At 38.6% G+C, this 12993-nt stretch overlaps 1 protein-coding gene across 1 annotated transcript in view; it reads left to right on the forward strand.

Annotated features, from left to right (window-relative positions):
• Window positions 1–215: 215 nt before the first annotated feature.
• LOC130080431 (uncharacterized) overlaps window positions 216–12993 on the forward strand; it is a 40482-nt gene continuing 27704 nt past the window's right edge. The window contains exons 1-9 of the mRNA XM_056245779.1: window positions 216–302; window positions 489–561; window positions 716–742; window positions 869–1039; window positions 2151–2302; window positions 2400–2501; window positions 2607–2679; window positions 3517–3683; window positions 3815–4002. Of these exons, the coding sequence (XP_056101754.1) occupies window positions 231–302; window positions 489–561; window positions 716–742; window positions 869–1039; window positions 2151–2302; window positions 2400–2501; window positions 2607–2679; window positions 3517–3683; window positions 3815–4002 (1025 nt within the window). The 5' untranslated portion in view covers window positions 216–230. The remainder of the gene's footprint in view (window positions 303–488; window positions 562–715; window positions 743–868; window positions 1040–2150; window positions 2303–2399; window positions 2502–2606; window positions 2680–3516; window positions 3684–3814; window positions 4003–12993) is intronic.

Below are 12993 nucleotides of genomic sequence, written 5' to 3' on the forward strand. Positions count from 1 at the left end.
TGAACATTAAAGAGATTAAGTAAAAAAAACGTTTAAACAGACAAGTAGCTATGCTATATAAATCAACTGATATCATTCATCTGATCATTCCCGAGATTGCATAACCGTGCTTCTCCCTTCATCACGAGAGGGTTGGAGAACGTGACCGAAGTGATGCTGAAAGAAAGGAACGCGACCAGATAAATCAAGTGGCCTATTGACTGCTGTTCAAAAGTAAAAGATAAGTGATAATGGGATCACATGCGTTTAATCGGAATGTCGCCGAGTGGATGAAACCCATGAAAGTGACACACCCACAGCAGGTGAGCTGAAAAGAGTATTAAAGGAGGGGAAGAAGCCATTCATTTTCAGCATGCCTACAGAATCAAGTAGAAGATGTAAGACTAACTACCTATTCTTGATTTATTTCGTTTCTCATATCAAATTCAATTAACTTAAGGTTAAATTCTGTATTGATTTCCATTGTAATGATTTCTTGTTTGATTTAGATGGCTGTCTTGCTGGTAACTCTCCTTGCTGCTCTTCTGTGTCCCTCCGTCCACAGCGCGGACTCTGCAGTGGGTGAGTAACTCGAGTTCAACTTCATTTACTCCTTAAAGGACTAGGCTACTCCTATTAAAATTAAAGGTATTAAAGGCGCTTGAAACTTTTTTTGATGGAAATTCTGCTGTTTCATTGGTTATATTTATTAATGCTTTCCTTTAAACCTAAACAGCATGGTGCTATCACAAGCCAACATGCAGTAAGTGTGATTTATTATATTATAAAATATTCCACTGTATAAAAGTTAATATAAATCTTATTATAAAATGTTATATATTTAAAACTTGTTCTGAAGTAGATTTTTGTTATCCCTAATTTGTAATAGATTTTGCCACCTGGCCCCAAATTGCTCCACAATCCTGCAGTGGATCCAGGCAATCTCCCATTGATATCAAAACTAGAATTGTTAAGGGAAATGCTAACCTGACCTCATTCAACTTCACTGGTTTTGATGACAACTCCACCTTCATGTCAATCGCTAACTCAGGCGACTCTGGTAAGGAGCACGGAGCACTGGGAACCTTGATTTAAAAAAAAAGAAAAAAAGTATTATTATAGGATTTGTTCGTCTTTACAAAATATAGTTGCTACATTTATTTAGCAGATTTATTCAAATGGGCTTCCGAATGAGGAATATAAGCTACTGTACCTAACAAAAGCGATCAATCCTTAAGAGACGGTAACATGATAAGTTTCACATTAAAAAGCTCCAGAAAAGTTTACAAAACTGAGATCTAGGTGATAAACTGTTAGACAACAGAAGGATAAAGTTATTTGATTCCTCTTTTTGTTCATACCATGAGACTCACTGACTACATAGAGGCAACTTAAAGGGGTCCTTTTATGCCTTTTTACGAAGTCTTGATTTTGTTTTTAGGGTGTAGGCTACTAGAATATGTTTTCATGCTTGATTGTTAAAAACCCCCCATTATTTTTCACATATTTTAAATTATTACAGCTCCTCTCTCCCCTGGTTGAACGCGTTGATTTCGATGAAGCCCCCTCCTTCCAAAACACGAAATGTGCTGTGATCGGTTAACTGGTGATAGCCTTGAACTTAGAGCGTCTAACTTTGCAGATGTTTTAAATGCTCAAACAGCAACATTACACACTAACTAAAGTTAAAGGGTTAGTTCACCCAAAAATGAAAATTCTGTCAGTAATTACTCCCCATCATGTTGTTCCAACCCCGTAAGACTTCGTTCATCTTCGGAACAGCGCTTGTGTGGTGTACATCAGAATGTAGGCTCACCATTGGCCGACGCTGGTCATGTGTGTGATGCGTGTGACGTGCAACACGGAAGCGCTGCGCTGTAACACTACGTGAACTAACTCAGAGGCCCACAGAGAAGGAAATGAATGAAGGAATGAAGTCGTTATTTTTGTTGTTTTTTTGCGATATCAAGCAGCATAACGTTTTGTACAGCTAAAAATAGCCAGAAGCGAATGATACCGGAAGCCTTGGACACATTCAAATTACAAATGCCCGCGTCTGTTCTTAACTGAAAAATAAGGTAGATTGGGAGCAGATGAAGCATCAGTGATGCACAACGTCACTGTATTCCATGTCCTGGACCTTGTTTCTAATATGTCCATTGTCTTCACAGTGGTGGTCAACCTGGATGATGATAAAATGACAGTGCAAGGAGGTGATCTTCCAGGTCTGTACAACACTAAACAATTCCATCTCCACTGGGGTAACGGCAGCTCCTCGCCTGGCTCCGAACACACTGTGGATGGCAAACAATACCCAATGGAGGTATGAATTCATTAATTTTCCCTGCAAATTCATTGCATTATTCCACATAGCATTATCCCAAATGCATTATCTTTATACGTCTGATTCTGTTTCTCAGCTGCACATTGTGAATGTCCATTCAAAATACAACGGGAGTTTGGCAGCTGCTCTGGCTGCTAAAGACAGCACAGGATTGGCTGTTCTTGGTTTCTTTATTGAGGTGAGCAAGACGACATTTATTATATCCAGAGGGAAGCGCAAACCTTAAAGTATATTCATGGTTTAGTTGTATGCTCATGTGTATGTATTTTTATTTAACCAACAGGGAACCAATGAACAAAACAAAACAAAAAGTTGGGATATCCTAACATCCTTTTTGAAACAGATCCCTTCTTCAGGTAAAGAAATAGTTGGTTGTTGATAGTTTACCCAGAAATGAAAATTGTCACTCCTCACCTTCATGTCGTTCCCCATTGAAACGCAATGTAAGATATTTTTGAAGAATGTTTCAACTGTTTTTGTCCATACATTGAGTGTCATTGGGGTACAAAACAACAATGACATTCAGGCACAAATCATAGAGAAATACCTACTTTTGTTTTCCACAGAAAAAAAAGAAAGTCATAAAGGTTTTGGAACAACAATGTTGACCGATTTTTCTTTTTTGCGTAGTGAACCAGATCAGCGTCAGACTTCACTCAATTCTGTGAAAGCGATGTTTGCCATGTGATCTTGAACTTCGAACAGTCTACAGTTATATCTTCATTGTTAGTTAAGAGTGATCACCACTTTTTGTATTTTTGGTTTTAGTTAGCGTAGTTAATGTAAAGCGTCGAATACACTGAAGATTTCGGTTTTGTTTCTACAATTTCTAGTTCGGTTTGGGGGTTTTGGGTTATCAGTTACAGAAATCGTTTTAAAAAATTTTTTTATCTCCTCTTCAATTTGTTCACACTGCGTTATTTCTGATAAATTGACCTGTACGTTATTCTATTTTATCGGTTGTTTCTGTTTATTGCACGTCTCAATTAAATGTTATGCAATTATACCTCTAATATCAAGCACGTAACAGAATCTTTTTATTAGTATGAAGAGTCTTGCAATTCATACCATTAAAAAAACTTGGTATATTGTGTTAATTTCTCTTAACCGATTTGATTTAACAACAAATTAGCACAAAACTGAAGACGGCCAAGTAGTTTCCTTACACCCTCTTGACGTTTTTGTGTATTTAGGTGATACAACAGTAGACATCATGAATCAAATCACAATGGACAGTCTGCTTGAAGGGGTGAACATGACTGAATATTACCGGTACCAAGGCTCTCTTACCACACCCAACTGCAATGAAGTTGTGATTTGGACTGTGTTCAAGGATCCCATCAAAGTCAGTCAGGACTTGGTATGTCAAGGCAACTCTATAGTAGAGTAATTCATAAAAAAATCGTAGTCGTCTATTATTGGATGGCAACATTCTTCATATTCTGAGTTAAAACCTAAAAGTCACTCAGTTGAATTTATTCCTCCAAACAGATCAACCGCTTCAGCACAACTACCTTTTTCAAAGCAAGCCCTCCAGTTCTGACGACCAACAACTTCAGAGGAGTTCAGCCCTTGAATGGCAGAGTTGTGACATCACAGCGCTCCACAGCACCTTCTTCTGCGGCCACATCCACTATATCTATCATCACAGTTCTTCTCTTGTCACGTTTGTGTTGGCTGTAAAACATACATTTGTGTTTTTTTGCACACCAATATGAGCTTGTTTAATTGATTTCTCTTGTACATTATCTGTCAGCTTTATTGATCATGTTTGATAAAGGTTGATGTTTTCTGTAATATTTTAAGTTTGTCACTTGTATCATCTTATCTTGATGATACTTGACTGTTCGTAATTCTACCCATTGTATTTTTAAACGCACAATTTGCTATCTGTCACAATAACATGAGGCTTATAGTTAGGATATAATTTTGTTTTAAATGCAAAATAGACTGCTAATGTTTTATATGAAACTTATGGTATTTGTAATTATATTCAACATTAGATGATTCTGTAGTATTTAAGAGGATTTATGTTTTAAATGTCTAAAGCATGACAGATCTCAGTTATTAAAATGAAATCAATAAATGCTTGCTGTTTAATAACAAAATGTCTCCCAGTCAAAATGCTTGTGTGTGTGTGCGCGTGCATACTACCATTTAAAGGGGTAGTTCACCCAAACATGAAAATTCTGTCATCATTTACTCACCTTCAAGTTGTTCCAAACCTGTAGCCTAAGACTTTCGTTCATCTTCGGAACACAAATGAAGATCTTTTTGATGAGATCTGAGAGCTTTCTGTCCCTCCATTGAAAGCCTATGAAACAACATTTTGTTGCTTCAAAAAGTTAATCAAGAAATTATAAAACTAATCCATATGAATTGAGAGGTTTAGTCAGAATTTTCACTTTATATTAACAGATTTAATTTAGGCTTTTATTTACATAAACACATTTCACATTAAGCATTTTTTTAGAAACAAAACTTGCATTTTGTTCACATTTTTGTTTTTCTTCTGCTGAGATTGAAAATTGACAGGCCTGTATATATATTTTTAATTAGAAATGCAGTATATTTTGGTGGTATGATTTGGGCAATATGAGCAGAAATAAGACACTGTTAAGTCCATGTGAGTTCAGTGTTTAGTTATTATCATTAACAAGCACCAGCCTCTCGATTGTACCAGGGGTATTATGCCTACATCCTGTAGGCAATGTATTCCTTTTAATATGTATTCTTTATCAATTTTAGAAAACTGTTTGAAGTAAATCATATAAAGTGAAGTAATAATCTGATAGTGAGAAGAAGATAGCAACGCCAAGAAGTTATTGAAATAATTATGGTGAGAGTTTTAAGATGAGCCAAAAAAGAAAGGGAGGAAGACACCTGTGAATGAGATCATTGGTTATGAACAGGGAGCTGTGAGTAAGATAATCTCTTGTCTAACTGCTAGTTGGTCAAACTAGTTCTTAAGACACGTTCTTAACATAGTGACTACGTTTATGCCACTGGCCCCAGAGGGCTCCACGCCTGAAAAATATGAATTGACATTAATTGCTTTTGGAAGGCTATTCATCAAATCTGCGACAGCCTAAAGCACGTGTCAAACTCCACTCCTTGACGGCCAATGTCCTGCAGAGTGTAAGTCACCTTTATTGTTAAAGCGGCGCGCTTTATACAATCCAGACAGTGGCGGATTAAGACTCTTTGGTGCCCCTGGGCACTGACACCTAGAGTTCTGACCCAACTTTTGGCACCTACACCTAGAGTGAACTAGTGAACCCAACTGTGACAGGCATAATATAATAAATATCTGTTTCACTTCAAGATACGGTATACATTTCTTTGAACAAAGCATGCTGCAAAATATTATTTTTGGCAACATCTAGACAATTGAAAAATGAAATGCAAACATGCCAAGATTTTAGACTGGTCTGGCAATAACATCTGTATAGCTGTATGGTTTTTTGAGGTTTTGAACTGAAAATAACAATTTTAAACTCACTCGTATACACTGCCTCTTTCTGCAAATTCTGCAGTACAACGTGAAAGTGCAAGGCTGATGCTCTGCAGTGCATTCACACAGCCTGCATGAGCGCCACGAGGCAGTTTCATTCTGATTGAAAGGATGCAAAACACGCGAAACTGCACAGCACACTCCCAGAATCTGTAATGGTGCTGTCACGGGTGTGGTGAAGGTAGATGACGACAAGACTCCAGGTAGTGATGTGATGTGACATTTGAACCGAGGCGTTGGAGCTTGTGTCGAGAAAAAATGGGTGTGGGTCATTCCTGGGTGACATTTTGGCTTCATAAGTGTTGGGAAAAAAAGGACATGATTTTCATGTTTTTAGCATTTTACCAAAATAGTGACATGTTTAACTATAAGGAATACATATTGGTTTATAGACCTAACAGGGTGGAATCTAACAGGGTGGCAAATTCTGAGCTAAGTTAGCCATAGCTCTTTGAGTGATCAACATTTAGCTAGCTAGCCTTCTACAGATGAACAGAACTTTTATAACTATGTCAGATTTGTTTTTAATTTTTTTTGATAGGACAAACATTCTCCATAACATAGCCTAACAGGGTGGAACTTTAAGGGTGGGACAAGCAGGATAACATTTCAAAAACTAAAAAAAAAAAGTTAGGAGTGAGAGTTGAAGCTTTCTCAGTTTGTACAGTTGAATTCCAGCAGGTAAAAGAAATTAAAGGACAAGTTCGGTATTTTACACATTTAAAGCCCTGTTTTAAGATCGTTTCTTAAGAAATAGAACGGTTAAGATTTAAATTTTTCCGGGGCGGGGAGGTTGGGGGGGGGGGGGGGGGGGGGGGGGGTTTGGGGGGGGGTGCTACCACAGAAACCGAACATTCTCGGGCCAGCAGCATGTGTCCAAATTTCAATCTTAACCGTTCTATTTCATCAGAAACATTGCTTTGGATTTTTGGATCTGGACTGGACTGCTTTTTGTTTTGGATTGCCCTTTTGGATTTGTTTGCTTTTTGCGACTCTTCCTTTTTCCTGGTAATGGAGCCAGCAAGAAAGAGGAGATCCTCCCCCGTCTGGGCTCAACCGAAGCATCAGTATCCTCATTTATACCAACTGGCACTGGCATTTTTATGTTCCCCTGCATCCTCTGTTCCTTGTGAAAGGATCTTTTCCAAGGCTGGAGAGGTTTTGTCCAAAAAGAGGAATCGTCTAAACTCCAACACACTTGAAACATTTTTTGTTTCTCAATAAAAATCTATTGTAATCCTTCCTTCACCCACCCCAAACTGCAGTGTTGCAGTTTGCTCCTCTATATCCCCAGTCCCATAAGCACAACACTGGACTAAACTATAGTAACAGTTCACTGCACAAAACCCACAGAAACAATTATTAACTTTTCCCTCCCTAGACTATTCTGTTGCAGTTTACTTTATTACACTCCCTCCAGCATAAGCACTACTGCACTCAACACAGTGTAATATATGATAAATAATTAAAGGGTTAGTTCACCCAAAAATGAAAATTCTGTCAGTAATTACTCGCCCTCATGTTGTTCCAACCCCGTAAGACTTTCGTTCATCTTCGGAACACAAATGAAGATATTTTTGATTAAATCTGAGAGCTGGATCACTCCTCCATAGGCTTCTTAAGGGATTGAAACTGGCCGGCCCAAAAGTTATGAAAGACATCGTTAAAATAGTCCGAGTGACTACAGTGGCTCAATCTTAAATTTATCAATCGACGAGAATACTTTCTCGAAGATGAACGAAAGTCTTACGGGGTTGGAACAGCATGAGGGTGAGTAATTACTGACAGAATTTTCATTTTTGGGTGAACTAACCCTTTAACTGTGTGTGTGACAGTTGTCTCTGCACAAGTAAATTCAGACAGAGAATGATACATATTTTATTTTATACTCAGGCAATGAACAAATCTCTGCTCAGGTCTTTTTATTCAATGAAAGGTTACAGACATTAACAATGAGAGGAAAATAAATAAATAAAACTGAATGGGGGGTGGGGGAGGCTGAGGCTGGGTCCGATTTGGGCGGGGTCTGAGCCGGTCGGCCATGATGGTAGGAGACGCTATCGGTTGCCAGGGGCAACGCCTTCAGAACTTCACAGAGGCGCGACTAAACATTCCAGAAATAGTGAAAGAGAGACAGCGCAGCTTAGTATTTGTTTACATTTTAGCGATACGCCGCAGTTTCTTTGGAAGATATGGAGAAGGAAGAGAAATGAAAGGGGTTCTATCGGGAGAGACTAAATAACAATGCTAGCTAGCTTTATTTAGAGAAACTGCTTGTCAATAAACTGACAGCAGCAACAGCGAGCAAAGCATGATTTCAAAAGCAACACATTTCAGCACAGTTCGCCTTTAATTTAACACAAACGAACGAAATTAATACTCGGTTATTCAACTAGAGTTGTTTAATTTGTTATAGACATATCTGTACCGCGAAATGTTTTGAAAAGACACTTTTTTTAAAGGGGTCATATTAGGGGTGTAACGGTACATGTATTCGTATTGAACCGTTTCGGTACGAGGCTTCCAGTTCGGTATGCATACAAACCGGACGATTCCTTGGACCATTTTTCCTGCCGACAAAATCCGCGCTGGCGCGACGGCGCGACCACCTCAACGTTGTGCAACATCAAATGGCAAACGTAATGAAAGCAGAACAAAACTGCGCTACTCATTATATTGTGCTTAACGGACCGTTTATCAGTTCGGACCAGCAACATCTGTGCAGCGTGAGCCGATCTCGATCAAGCGACACTGTAACTACACAGCGCTAAGAGATCTAGTGAAGAAAAAAAAATTATTCGCCACTGAAGTAATAACATCGCTGCGAGATCTAGTGAGAAGCATTCAAATTTCTCTGTTATTAACCGTAGATCTCTTTTAGATCAAACAGCGCTGACGTGGAAACCAGAAGAAACATTGTGCCGTGAATGATCTAGTTATAGGCTTTAAGTCCACAGATCAGCAACATTCACCATGGATTTAATATAGTAACACTAACTGTAACCATGGAAGTTTGGCTAGAATAGTGAAATGCTTTCAAGTACTTCACACATCTTTTTGCAGCACTTCAAAACTCAAATATGATCTAAATATTAAATATATATATAAATATAGGCCTATATTTGAATGTTATTTTTAATGTGATGACCAAAACAATATTTGTTCATCCTTCAAAGATTACCCCATTTATAAACCTGAAAGTTTTAAAAGATGTAGGAAAACTCAAACTTATTTATAAATATTTTTTCTATTAATAAATAGGAAATTTATCTGGCATTTCTTTCTTTTTGCTGTATCGAAAATCTAGGGAACCGCGACACCACTGTATCGTATCGAACCGAACCGTGAATTTTGTGAACCGTTACACCCCTAGGTCATATCTATTTTTGTACAAGTTAATATGAATGTTTAGGGTCTAAATGAAAACTTTGTAATACACTTTTATTAAAAATTCTCATTAGTATTTTAAGAAATATACTATATATAATATATTTTTTAAATTTTACCTGGTCAAAAACAGCTCTGTTTTCAGCACGCCGTTTCAGTGCATATGCCTTTAAATGATAATGAGCTTCGCTGACTCCGCCCCTCTGTTCTAGGCACAACTACGTGGAGTGTTTCCTTGACAACAGTTGAGGGTATATTTTGGAGTAAGAATTAGGGCTGTTCGATTCCGGATATTTTGGAATCGATTCCGATTCCGATTCCTGTTTCTGGAATCGAAAAGATTGTCAATAAACTGTCAAAAGACTGTTTTTTTATACCAACACCGTGTCTAACATTGTCGCGTCTTACCGTTCCACACAGCGAGAAACTCTCTACATCGGGCGTAGTCTCAGCCTCAGACGTCACGCCTACGGAACGTTGGCTAAACGTCTGATGCATATGGTACACTTAACTGGAAACACTTCAGGAATGTCGAAGTCGTCATCTGATTGGTTGAATTTTATCGGATTTCCGGGGGGCGCGAGTGTCGTGTTTATTTTCGGTCCGCCGGGAAACAAAGTGATCGGGAGACGTGTGATTGCAGAAAAAAAACTGTTGTGTTTACATGAGTGACAATGAGCATTTATCAAGATCAGCTAAACGTAGGATTCTCAAAAGTATGCGAGGTTCATGACATAGACTCTTGAAGTTTACTTCTCCTTCTTTGATTTTCTATGCTGACTGACTTGTTGCATGCCGGTCTGTTGTTGTGGGGACATTTCCACCCCCCGAAACGTGACGCTGAACGAAACGAACTGTAATTGGTTGTTTGACATGTCGGTCAAATGGCCTTATGGGCGGGCCTTGGCCAAAGAAAGCTGCTATGAATTCCAGACCTGGCTACGCGAGACTACATCGGGCGTGACAAAGCGACCGTTGCAAATCCAGGATGAACTTCCATGCATGAAAAGGGGTCTGGGGTGAAATAGGTTAGAAGGATATTACTAGGGGGGTCCGGGGGCATGCTCGGGCATGCTATATGTATATATATATATATATATATAGCCTATATAAAATTGATTTTTATCTTGTTTTTCATGAATGTATATTTTACAACAATGCAATGTGTAACGGTTTACCAGATTTAGTGCTACACATATTGTCTCTCTTATTTGTTCCCCACTAAATGAGTTTTTTTTTTCACTAAATGTTCAGATTTTATACAATTATTGTTTTTCTATATATATATATATATATATATAGAGAGAGTTAAGACATTTTTTAAATGTATAGCACAGCTGTTTAATGAGGCAGCAACATATGATAGAGAGGACAGAACAGAACAGAACAAAAAAGGCTATTAATAGTCTTTCATTGCACAAAAAAGTAGCCTATAATGATATGATTATGAAAGACTCCAATACAGTGCAACATTTTATTTTTCATTTTATGCGAAACCATAGAGCTTTATCTACAGATCATCAAGTAGGCCTATAATAATAGTAACATTGAATCATCTTGGAGATACTTTTATCGTTGACTGTCGTAACCGAACGCGATGCGCTGTTTGAACGCTGGAGAATGACTGACAGGGAAAAGTTTACTTGAACTTGAATTTAATGACTTAAATATTCATTTCTATCTCACATTATACTATAGTATGGCTTCATACATTATTTTTGTGAACGGCCCTAAGATGTTTTATCATTGGGGATGTTGTTTTGCTAAATCTATCGCAAATTTGGCATTTACATTTTTTTATCGAATCTCACTTAACGGAGCGCCAGACTTGACCCTGGAGGCATTCTTTGTCGCGTGAGTGTGATTGATTTTTGTCGATTGATTTCATAAATCAGATTTATTACTTGTCCTAAATTACAACGAGTAAGATCAAACCAAAGATTTCATTGGGTCAATGCACTGATTGCCTACACAATGCTGAAATAATCATCCTACCCGGCCTAAACCATACGTGTCACGACTGGATCCATTTATTTAGTCTGAACTTTAGTTATTTACAGGTGACGTGATTGTGTTGACAAATGAAATCGGTAACAGGATAAAAAATCTTAAAGGAGGAGTCGATTCCCCTTAATGGAATCGATTCCAACCTTTGAAATCGACTCTCAATTCCTAACGCCTCGGAATCGTGGAATCGATTCTTTTTGGAATCGATTCCCAGCCCTAAGAATGGCAGCGGGAGTCTCTGAGGACACATGATCTGTCCAACCGTATCAGTTTGAACCGGAGTCGGACCCGGAACAAGATGACGGCCGCAAAGAAGTTCGACAATTAAGGCTCGAACAGGATGAACATGAAAGCAATGAAAGCATTGACGTTGATCGTGGGGAATATTCCCTTCAAAAACAAAACTGCGTCTTCAGCGGTTCGGATTTAGGAACATTAAAATGACTGCTGTGTTCGTTATTACAGCCCAGAACAGAACACCACAATCGCTTAGACGCCATTCTGCTCCAGCGTATCAACAATGGCGGACTTTGATGACAGTTCGCTCAGTGCGGGTCTGTGTTGAAACGCTGCTGTCAATCAACAATCGTGGGAGGGTCGTCCGACCGTGTGACGTTACACGGTCGAACGGCTCGATTTGAGACAGAGGAAAGAGTTGCGACACGCTTTGATGTCGCCGCGACGGCTGTCACGTGGTTCATGTAAGCCCCAATAGTTCCAAAACATACGCGGGCTGTCATGTTCTTCTATGGACAGACAGCACCGATTGCATTATTAAACAGTAGATATAAAGTAAAACACACACCCAAGTACTTTTTAAGACATAAGACATGTCTTTTTAAGCTGTCATTGCATTTTGTTAATGTCAGTTTTGCATTTGGAGAGGCAGCGTGACAACTTAGATAAGTTTTAGGCTATAATTTTGGAGGGAAAAGCTTAGTGTTCATGTTCGCATGGGTAGTAGCACTGGCTTTAGCGGCTCTAACTTAACTTTTCCATGTCATTCATCTGATGATGGACGTCTCATGACCTTTATTTTAGCACAACTGGGCTGTATTAGGCTATTGATTCCCGTGATCTTGCTTATAAATTCCGATTCAGCAATTAGCCTTCGTGATCACGCAAAGAGGTCTGCAGTGCGTTTAGAACTCCAACCAACATAAAATATAAATAATTACGCTGTGTATGTACAAATGAATGATTTAGGAGGGAAATAGACTGCTCCCATAACGTAGAAAGCAACAACTATATACAGCAATGTTCGGTAAATATTCAACCTAAAAATATTCTTCATAAAATTAAACCGGAGAGATAGTTAATGAGTGAATTAACTATGTTCCTAAATACATATAAGCACATACACTCACCTAAAGGATTATTAGGAACACCTGTTCAATTTCTCATTAATGCAATTATCTAATCAACCAATCACATGGCAGTTGCTTCAATGCATTTAGGGTTGTGGTCCTGGTCAAGACAATCTCCTGAACTCCAAACTGAATGTCAGAATGGGAAAGAAAGGTGATTTAAGCAATTTTGAGCGTGGCGTGGTTGTTGGTGCCAGACGGGCCGGTCTGAGTATTTCACAATCTGCTCAGTTACTGGGATTTTCACACACAACCATTTCTAGGGTTTACAAAGAATGATGTGAAAAGGGAAAAACATCCAGTATGCGGCAGTCCTGTGGGCGAAAATGCCTTGTTGATGCTAGAGGTCAGAGGAGAATGGGCCGACTGATTCAAGCTGATAGAAGAGCAACTTT

The sequence above is a fragment of the Rhinichthys klamathensis genome, unplaced genomic scaffold (genome assembly GCF_029890125.1).
Source record: "Rhinichthys klamathensis goyatoka isolate OS25496 unplaced genomic scaffold, OSU_Roscu_1.1 h1tg000035l_1, whole genome shotgun sequence".
Lineage (NCBI taxonomy): Eukaryota > Metazoa > Chordata > Actinopteri > Cypriniformes > Leuciscidae > Rhinichthys > Rhinichthys klamathensis.